Source organism: Ammospiza nelsoni, unplaced genomic scaffold (assembly GCF_027579445.1).
Source record: "Ammospiza nelsoni isolate bAmmNel1 unplaced genomic scaffold, bAmmNel1.pri scaffold_40, whole genome shotgun sequence".
NCBI lineage: Eukaryota > Metazoa > Chordata > Aves > Passeriformes > Passerellidae > Ammospiza > Ammospiza nelsoni.
The window spans coordinates 1608882-1618993 of NW_026683188.1; the positions used below are offsets into that span (position 1 = coordinate 1608882).

The 10112-nt window shown below is 54.0% G+C and overlaps 1 protein-coding gene across 1 annotated transcript; it reads left to right on the forward strand.

The window, feature by feature from the left end:
- The first annotated feature begins 2348 nt into the window (after positions 1-2348).
- LOC132087168 (serine/threonine-protein kinase pim-1-like) lies at positions 2349-9893 on the forward strand. The gene is made up of 7 exons (XM_059493209.1): positions 2349-2393; positions 6582-6664; positions 8017-8251; positions 8365-8415; positions 8620-8986; positions 9368-9544; positions 9787-9893. Exons 1-7 carry the CDS (start codon positions 2349-2351, stop codon positions 9891-9893), a joined length of 1065 nt encoding a protein of 354 aa, XP_059349192.1.
- Positions 9894-10112: the final 219 nt, after the last annotated feature.

Here is a 10112-nt window from a genome sequence, read left to right on the forward strand (position 1 = left end):
CGGGGTAAAGAACTGGACATGGCCGGGGATCCCTGGGGGGAATATCGGGGGGGAATCCGAGACACGATGGGGAAACATTGGGGAAAAATGGGGAAAATTAGGGACATGCGGCCCCAGTTAGAGTTGGGGTTAGGGTTGGGGTTGGGGTTGGGGTTAGGGTTGGGGTTAGGAGTTAGAGTTAGGGCTTAGGGTTAGGGTTAGTGCTAGGGTTAGTTTTGAATTAATGTCTTTTGATTCTGTCTTCAAGTTTTGATGACATTTTTTTTAATTATATATTTTATTTTGATGATGAAAAAAAGTAAATAAATAAACACAATTGAAAAAATCAAAAGGAGAATGTGAGACCAGGACCTGCTAGCCTAGAGATTGTGGGAGTGCAGCTCACTCAATGTGCCAGTGTCTCACCACATCCTTTCCTCATTGGGCCTCTCCTCTTCCACTTCGGCCATGTTTTCTTTGTGTCATTTGTGCTGCTCTTTGTTACTTGGCATTACAACAGGGCCACACATTGACATGTTTGGGGGACAATGGATCCAAAAGATCCTGTCTAGTCAACGGTTTTCTACCTAGGTGTGTTCTGTGCTCACCAAAGGCCTGAGCAAAGAAACCAAGAGAAGTGTGCTCAGATCCCAAAGCTTTGCTCCTTTGCAATCTCCCACAGATCTGGCTCACAGGTGTCTTCAATCACAATTCCATAGGTAAGACGAGGTCATGGATTTCACTGGGAAAAGATGCACTGCTTTGGCAAAGTCACCTGTATGTATATTTACCTGGGACAGCAGTCCAGCTGTGTTGTTTGCACCTTGTTTGCAGAAGGATGAGTGCACTGGGAGGCCAATAACAAGTGGCAAGGGTTCCTCAAATCTGCACTGCAGCCTGGCTGCCATTCAGCCCAGAGCTAGGGGATCATTTGTTCCCGTGGACCAGTGCTTGCCAGTGGAATGAATTCCTGCACAGCTTGAAGAAGCAATTCTGGATTCAGCTCCAGCTGTTGGTGGGCTGCATAATCATTGACAATGCTGCACTTCCAGAAATTATTCTGCAGTTTCCTTTCGTAGTCATTTGAAGCTTTTAAACTTCACATTTCAGTTTGCTTTGCCTCAGGGAAAAACACTTTGGGGCCCATTGCAAACTGTAACCTTTTGGCAGCAAAGTCCTCATGGTTGCCTGTCGAAAGCGAAGGAAGCCAACCCACCTTGTCGTTGATTAGCATTGACTTTGATTTATTGATCAATCATCCACTTTATATAACAGTGTTAATTAACTTCATGCATATTGCAAAATCCAAGCTCACAATAGGTTACAGAGAAAACTCTAACCCCTCCTTTTGTTTACAATACCTGTGGTTTGTCTATTGAAAACAGGATCAGTGTTCTCAGAGAGCCCAAGGACAGAATGTTTGCCTGTTATGGGAAGACTGTCTGAAAATTTTAATGTTTATAAAGTGGTGCTTGAGAGAGCCTAATCATTTATAGAATCAAGCCTGGTAAATGCTTTACAACTACCTTTTACTTTTCCCTCAACTGTATACCTTCATGGCCTCTTTCTTTAAGCCATGCTAGAACCAGACTCTCCACAGTTGCCAGCTTCTGATGTTACACGTCACCTGGCTGCATGTGTTTGCTTAGCTCTGGGTCTAGTCCCGGCCTAGCAAAGCCCAGGCAGAGTGGAACGTTGCAGAGAAAACTGGTCCATGAGCTTATGGGGTTGCCATCAGCAGCAGAGTCAATGTGCCCTTTGGGGATTCCTCTGGAGACAAAATTAGGGACCTACTCCATGCCACAATATTCTCTTAGATCTTTCTGAAATATCCTAGAAAAGGCTGTGAAACTTCACATCTCCTTGCACAGCCACTGTTTGAAGAGGGGCATTTCTGTACCTCCTCAAAGTCACTGCTCTTGCACACCCGAAACATGAACATCCACCAACAGGAATGATGCATGGTCCTGCTGCTGCTGCTGCAGAGCACTGGGCAGTGCAGGCCTGGGTATTACCAGTATGAGCACTTAATTAGCATTTCATGCTCCTTCAAGCTCTCCAGATCTCAGGGCTTTTTGTTTCAAAGCAGCCACTACACCATCTCTAGGGAAGAACAGGAAATGGGAAATAGCGACTGCCAGCCTTGCAGGGGTGTGGGGGAAAACCTGAAGTGTCTGCATCAAAAGATGAATGGGAAGAGTGTAATGGCCAAAGCAAATGCTTCGTTAGGATAGCAGGAACAGTTCTTTACTGCATGCTTGCATGAAGATCATTTGGGATCTCCTTTTTGTGTCTCATGCAGAAAAGGAGATCTTAATAATACCACGCTACCTAAACCAGATTGGGACGCAGCTCTGTAGTGGTTCACAATGAAGCAGACGGCCTGCTGTGCCACTGCCAGCCCTGGTGAGCCTGTGAGGGACCGTAGTGTATCCCATGCCTGTTTTGCCTCCAAGCTAAGCTTGGTTTTCCTTACTAGTGTGGAGTAAATACAAGAGTAATAAAATGGGCAATTAAACTGGCCACTTTGGAGGATATGCTCATGCTTTGGCATGTCAGTCCTGTACCTCATGCACCCAAGGCTTGTTACTCATCATGAAATATTTTAACACAAAAACCTCAGCTCTCATGTTACATCTGAATAAAACCGCATCAGATCATCAAGAATTCTGCTGTCAGGAACAAGACGAGCCTTCCGACACTCACTTGCAGCTGTCCTGGATTGCTGCAGCCCTTTGTGAAAAGCTGCTGCAGACAGAGTGTTTGGAGTTGCTTTGGGCCTGTATGAAAGATCTGTGGAGCAGTGTGCAGGGCTCTCCTGGCAGGAAACTGTTTGTCCAAGCCCAGGGACACGGTGCCGGCAGCAGCGGAGCGGCCCCGCTCCCAGCCCGAGAGTCTGTGAGCTGAGCCACGCCGGGGAGACAAGGCAGCGAGGGGCTCCAGCCCAGCTGCTTCACTGCCCTGCCCGCCCCATGGAGCTCTGCCGTGGGAGAAAGCCGACACTGGATGAGTCCCCGAGCTTCCATCAGCTGCTGGAACTGCTCCGTGACAGCTCCTGTTCTTCCGAGAGAGACCCCAGCGCCTTCTTGGAACGCGTGTCATGGGGGGATTCTGTTTGTCAATAAACTGCTGTGGGTTTGCCAATTCCATCCATTAGTAATAATTTCCTATTGCTGGAAAGGGATTGTTGGCACACTTTAGAGGAGACAACTTATTGCACAATATCCTGTTTGAAGTCGTCTCTAACTGCGTGAGACAGATGGCTTCACACAGGAGCATCCCCAAGGCTGCTGAGGGGAAGGCACAGAGGAAGACAAACCCAGTATTTCTGAGGGAAACTCTTTGACACAAACCCAACCTGAGTTGTCAAACAGCAGACCTGATGTTTCGAGACATGGGCCACAGGGGAAACCTTTCAGTGTGTTTGGTCCAGGCTGGGCTATGCTCGAGGCAAAGGTGTGTCAGTGTGTTGAATAATACTCTTTTCTTGACCTAGAGATGGGGCAGCTGAGAGGTGTTTGAAAATCTTTTATTCCATTTTCAGTCTCATGAGAAGGGTGAGACAATACAGATGTTATCATTCACGCCATCACAATCAGAAGCCAACTAGTTCCTAAATATTTTACATTATAAGTGTTTCTTGGTCTTTCAGCCTTTTGCCATGCCATGTTGTAGATGCGTTAAAGCCATTTATTTAAAAATACCCCTTGTGGGTCCCACTACAATGCATCTTTCATAGCTCTGTTTTTCCAAAGTCTTATTTGCAAAACCATCTTTAGAAATATTTTTCTAGCTCCATTACTCTATCAACAATATCTGTCCTATTCCATGGAAAAATTTAAGTTAGCATTCCTTGTCTCAAGATTTATATATAGATTCATACTTTGTGGGCCTTCTATTAGGCCCTAAAATCTTTCTACAAATCCATTTCCCACATCAGTGCACTTGGCTCCTTCTCTCCTCATTGTGCCTGGCAAGCACAGGAGCCCAGAGCTCCTGCAGAACCCATCCCAGCACTCAGTGGGAGCAAACTTGTGTCCAGTCCTCGCCTGGAGCTGTGGTGCCCAGCATTCCACCTCATTGAAATGAGGAACTGTTCCTTCTCTTTCAGAAGGAGCTAAGGAGCTTTGGCCTTCAGATCAATTGTCTGCAGGCTGCTGCAGTGCCTGGTGCTGCTCCCTTGCCAGCGGCACCCCAGGCCAGGGGGGCACATCTGGGCTGCTGTGTCTGGCTCTGGGGCTGCCTGTTCTGGGCAGTGAGGAGGAGCTGCAGAGGCTCTGCAGGACTGACAGGATGGGCTTTGGGGCTGGCAGGAGAAGCTGAGGGACCTGGGCTGCTGGAGCTTCTGAACAGGAGGCCCAGGGCTCATCCTGCAACTGCTCCAAGGGTGGTTTCAGAGAATCCCAGAATCAGCAAGGGTGGAACAGGCCATGGAGGTCATCAAGTCCAACCTGTGCCCTGACACTGCCTTGTCTCCTCTGGGCCTCCTCTCCTCCAGGATAAACAACCCCAGCTCCCTCAGCCACTCCTCAAAGCTCTTGTGCTCCAGATCCCCCCCCACCCCCTCGCCTTGTTGCCCTTCTCTGGACATGCTCCAGCCCCTCCATGTCCTTCCTAAATTGGGGGCTCCAGAACTGCAAACAGCACTCAAGGTGCTGCCCAAGCAGTGCTGAGCACTGGAGAAGAATCCCTTCCCTGCTCCTGCTGGCCACACCATTTCTGAGCCAGGCCAGGAGCCACTGGCCTCCTTGGCCACCTGGGCACACTGCTGGCTCATGTCCAGCCTGCTGTCCATCAGTCCCTGCAGGTTCCCTTTCTGCCTGGCTGCTGTCCAGCCCTTCTGGCGCCTTGTTGAGGGAGGGAGGCAGGGAGGGAACGGATTCAGATCCAATCCTTCCTGAAATGTGGTGTTTGCTGGCACTGCCAGTTCCCAGATTTTGATATTTTCCTATTCTGACAGAGCCCAAGTCCAGCAATTTGCTGGCAAAGAAAGTCAAAACCAAGCAAAGACCTGGTACCTACAGCAACTCGATCTCGTGTGTGCTGACACCCCCAGTACCCAGATCGGGAATGTTCCAGAGGCCTGCACAGCCTAATTCCAGCAGTTTGCTGGCTCAGAAAATTAGCATCTGGGAATTTCTCAGTGCCAGCAAAACGTAAATGCAGCAATTTTCTGGCAAAGAAAGCCAGAACCCAGCAGCTTCCCAGTGCTGCCACCAGCACCATCCAGGTCTGGTGTTTGCTGTGCAGTGCCCAGATCTGGAAATTTCCCAGTCCTGGCACAGCCCAAGTCCAGGAATTTGCTGGCACAGAAAGCCAAAATCCGCCAATCTCCTGATGCCAATACAGGCACCCAGACCTGGTGTTTGCTGCTAGTGCCAGTGCTCAGATCTGGATATTTCCCTGTTCTGGCAGAGCCAAATCCAGCAATTTTCTGGTCAAGAAAGCCAAAATGTGGCAATTCCCTGCTACCGTCATTGGCAATGCCAAGATCTGGTGTTTGCTGGCACCACCAGTGCCCAGATGCGGGAATTTCCCGGTGCCAACACAGCCCAAGACTTGTAATTTTCTGGCAAAGAAAGCCAAAACCTTGCAAATACCTGGTACCTACAGCAACTCAATCTTGTGTTTGCTGACACCACAAGTGCCCAGATCCAGAAGTTTTCAGGTTCCTGCACAGCATAATTCCAGCAATATGCTGGCACTGAAAGTTCACATTTGGCAATTTCCTGGTGCTGACACATTCCCCATCCAGATCTGGTGTGCGCTGGCACTGCCAGTGCCCACATCTGGCAATTTCCCGGTGCTGGTACCACCCATGTCCAGCAATTTGCTGGCAAAGGAAGCTAAAAACTGGCAATTTCCCCTTGCCAGCACCGCCCAATCTGGAGTTTGCTGGCAGCAGGATCCCAAGAAAGAAGGAAGGAAAGAAGAAAAGAAAAGAGGAAGGCATCCAGATCCAGTCCTTCCTGGAGCCTGGAGCCTGAAATGGGCTGTTTGCTGGCACTGCCAATGCCTAGATCGGGAAATTTCCCAATTCTGGCACAGCCCAAGTGCAGCAATTTGCTGGCACAGAAATCCAAAACCTGTGGCAGCTTCCTGCTACTGGCTCTGGCACCGCCCCCACATCTTGCGTTTCATGTAACCAGAACCCAGATTTGGAAATTTCCCGGTGCCAGCAGAGGCCAAATCTGGCAGATTTCTGTCACTGGCAATGACACCATCCAGATCTGGTGTTCGCTGGCAGCGCCAGCGCCCTGATCTGAAAACTTCCTGGTGCTGGCACAGCCCAAGTCCATGGATTAGCTGGCACAGAAGGCCAAAATTTGTAAATCTGTAGGTTCTGGCTCCAGCACCATCCAGCTCTGGTGTTTGCTGGGACCGCCAGTGCCCAGATTTGGAAATTTCCTGATGCCTTCACAGCCCAGGTCTAGCAATTTGGTTTTAGCTAGCTTAGGAAGAGAAGTTCCTCTTTCTGTGGAGGAACTGTGACTTTCCTTTTTCTTGGAACTGTTTACACCTGCTCTGGACTGAAAACCCAGACAAACACCGGCAGCAGCTCACACCTGTGGCCCCCCGAGCTCTGGGACGCTGCATTCCAGCACCAGAGGGACTTAGAAGAGACCGAGGGAGCCAACTACAACCCACGAAAAGGACTTTCTGAATTTGCCATCTCTTCACTACTGTGAGAAGTTTGATTTAATATTATTCATTTTTCATGCTTGTGAATACTTCACTTGTTAAATAAACTTGGGTTTTTTCACTTTTCTCAAGGGAAGTCTTTTCCTGAACTATTAGGAGTAGGGGCTGCTTGAACTTGCTTTCTAGACGGACCCATTTTGGAGCTTTCCTCCCAAAATTTGCCCCAAACCAGCACAAACAGTCAAAATGAAAATTTCACCAGTGGCATAATTTCCTGGTGGCAAATCTTGTGACAGAAGCTTGACCTTGTTCTCCATGAGAGATTCTTGGGAAGAGCAGACAGGAGAAGATTCCTGGAAAATTGAAACAGCTTTCCAGAAGTGAAATGAAAATGAAAGAAACAATCCAAGGTGTTTTCCTCTGTTAATTTCTATGCTCCCCTTTTCCATGTTGCACTGCTTCTCCATCCCAGTAATTCCAGATGCAACTCATCTCTAAGATTGGTGACTTAGTGATTTTTAGACACTCTAAAATACCATGAGCCACACACAGTTTTCCTTCCCCTGTTTTTACTGGAAAGCAACACTGGAGGTGTAAGTGCAGTGCTGGGCTCAGGTAGGAATGCTACCCCAAGGGAAGGTGCCCCGACAGTGTTTGCCCCTCAGCAAGGATAATGCACAGCAGCAAGGGAGGGGATCGCTGTGCCAGAGTGCAGGAGTCAGGGCTCTGCATCCGGGCTCAAGGCTGCAAAGTTCCCGTGTTTGGGCAGACGGAGGGGCTGTCCCCGAGGCGCGCGGGGCTCGAACGTGGGGCTCGTGGGGCGAGCGGGGAACGGACACGGGGACGAACGGCCCCGGTGCTTCAGTTGCAGCGGCGGCAGCATCAGCAGCAGCAGTAGCAGCAGCGGCGGCAGCACCAAAACAGATACTTCTGAACAGTCTTTCTCCTTTGCTTTCTCTTTCTCACTTTCCTTCTGTTTCTCTCCCTTTCCCGCGGTCGGGCACCCTTCTCTCGGGGTCCCTTGCCCGGCGTCCCTCTCCTCTCCCCGCCTCCCTCTCCCCTGCAGGGCAGGGCCATGCCCCCGGCCCGCCCCCGGCCCCGGGCGGGGCTGCCCCGTGCCCGGCCCCGGCCGTCCCGCCGCGGTCTCGCCTCCGCCCGGCTCTGGCCGTGCTGGCGGTGGCGCTGCTGGGCGGGCATCAGTGCCTGGTGCGGGGGCGGCATCGCCGCCCTTCGGCTCCGCCTGGCCCGAGCCCAGCCCCGGACCCAACGCAGGGTCCGGTCCCGACCCCGGTCCCGGCCCCGGCTCCTCCCGGGGCCCGCGGAGCACACACGCGGCGCGGCCGCTCCCGCCGCCTCCGCTGCGGCTTCCCCGGCCCGAGCTCCGCCCCTCGGCAGCGCGGCCGCCGGCCCCGAGCCGCCGGGGCCCGGGGCGGGTGGGGATGCTGGGCCCGGGGCGGGTGAGGGGCGCTCGGGGGCCGTTGCTGGCCCCGGGCCGAGCGCTGACAGCCGCGTCCCGCCCGCAGGGAATGCGCAGGAGGCCCTACAGGAGCGGTATCGGCTGGGATCGCTGCTGGGGCGCGGCGGCTTCGGCAGCGTCTTTGCGGCCACGCGGCTCTCGGACGGCGCCCCGGTGAGCGGCGGGGCCGGCGGCGGGCGCAGGCAGAGGGGATGAAGGAGGAGGAGGAGGATGGGTCTGGGCATGGCGGGAGGCGAGCTCACCCCGCTGCTCTCCCTCGCTCGCAGGTGGCCATCAAACGCGTGCCGCGGGATCGCATCCGGCACTGGGGCGAGCTGGTGAGTGAGCGGGGCCAGCGGCAGCAGCCGGGCCGTGCCGGGCGGCGAGGAGCCGGGGCCCGGCACGGTGGGAGCCGCCAGGAGCCTTGCGGGGAGAGCGGGCATGGGGCCAGTGCAGGGCGCAGAGCATCCCGGGCTGGCTGAGGGCTTCCCCAGGCCTGGCACGGCCTCGGCCCGAATGACGGCATTGCGCTCCTCCCGCAGCCCGACGGCACCAGCGCACCCCTGGAGATCGTGCTGCTGGCAAAGGTGTCCACTGGCTGTGGCGGTGTCATTCAGCTCCTGGAGTGGCTTGAGCTCCCCGACAGCTTCCTGCTGGTGCTGGAGCGTCCTGAGCGGTGCCAGGAGCTCTCGGGTTTCCTTGCAGAGCGGGGGTTCCTGCCGGAGGAGGAGGCGCGGGAGCTGTTCCGCCAGGTGCTGGAGGCCGTGCGGCACTGCACCAGCTGCGGGGGCCTGCACCGGGACATTAAGCCCGAGAATGTCCTGCTCAACCTGGCCAGCAGGCAGCTGAAACTGATCGACTTTGGCTGTGGCGCCTTCCTCCAAGACACAGCCTACACCCAATTTGCAGGTGAGCCCTCGCAGGGGGTGCTCCTGGGCATCTCGTGGCCCAGCCTGGGTGCAGCACTGGGGCTTCCCTCTATTGCAGCTGGGATGGGATTGATGCTAGAGCCGAGTTGTTCTGGGTGGGAGGGAGAGTGGGTTTTCTCCACTACTGGGTGGGTTTTTCCCTTGTGTGTCATGGTTGGGCCTTCCTTGGGTTTCTTCTGCCCTCTTCCAAGACCAGTGGCTTCTTTTCCATCCCCAAGTTTGTGCACAAGTCCCAGGTGCTGGCGAGAGGGCAGCGCTCACCCCGTGTGCCTCTGGGGCAGCCCCCACATGCCCAGGGATGCTGGGGCCGGGCTCTGGGAGCAGCAGCAGCCCCCTGCTGAGCTGTGTCTGTGTTCCACAGGAACCCAGTCCTACAGCCCACCAGAGTGGATCCAGCACCAACGCTACCACGGCGAGGCAGCCACGATCTGGTCCCTGGGCCTCCTGCTGTGCCACCTGGTCATGGGGAAGCACCCGTTCCGGAGGGGCCAGGAGATCATCCGGGGGCGGATCTTGTTCCCACGATGGCTCTCTCAAGGTGGATCCTCATCTCTGGGCACGGGGGGGATACCAGTGCTGGGAGACAGCAGCGGGCTCATGGGCAAACCACTCTGGCAGCTGCTGAGGAGGTTGCACATGACCTGCTCTCCTGCTCTCCTCCAAACAGAGCATCCATGGGGAAGTTTAGGCCCAGCTCTGGGCACAACCAGCATGACCTGGGCATGGGAACCGGAGGGCAACTTCTCCAACTGACTGGTGGTTTCTGGTTTCTCTCCCCAGCGTGCCAAGATGTCATTAAGAGATGTTTGTCCATGCAGCCTTCGGACAGGCCATCCTTAGAAGAGCTTTTCCGTCATCCTTGGGTGAAGGGTGTTCCTTTGCCCTAGAAGATGGGTGAGATCCATGTGCACAGTTGGATCCAGGGGCCTGGCAGGTACCAGCTCCATGCATCTCTTGGCAATCGGTGGCAAAGCAAACCAGGCTGGTTTTGTCCTGCCTGTAGCTCTGAGCAGGGGTCAGCAGAAGGGAACATGCAGCTCTTGGGCTGGAGCTGAGCTGGAGACCTGGTGTGGCAAGCACTGGTGGCCACCATCCCCCTGGTTTTG

Coding starts and splice junctions, on each gene's coding strand:
- LOC132087168 (XM_059493209.1), top strand. CDS start 2,349: ATGAAGCAGACGGCCTGCTGTGCCACTGCCAGCCCTGGTGAGCCT. Junction 8,252..8,364: donor GGCTCTCGGACGGCGCCCCG/GTGAGCGGCGGG, acceptor CCTCGCTCGCAG/GTGGCCATCAAACGCGTGCC. Junction 9,545..9,786: donor CCCACGATGGCTCTCTCAAG/GTGGATCCTCAT, acceptor TTCTCTCCCCAG/CGTGCCAAGATGTCATTAAG.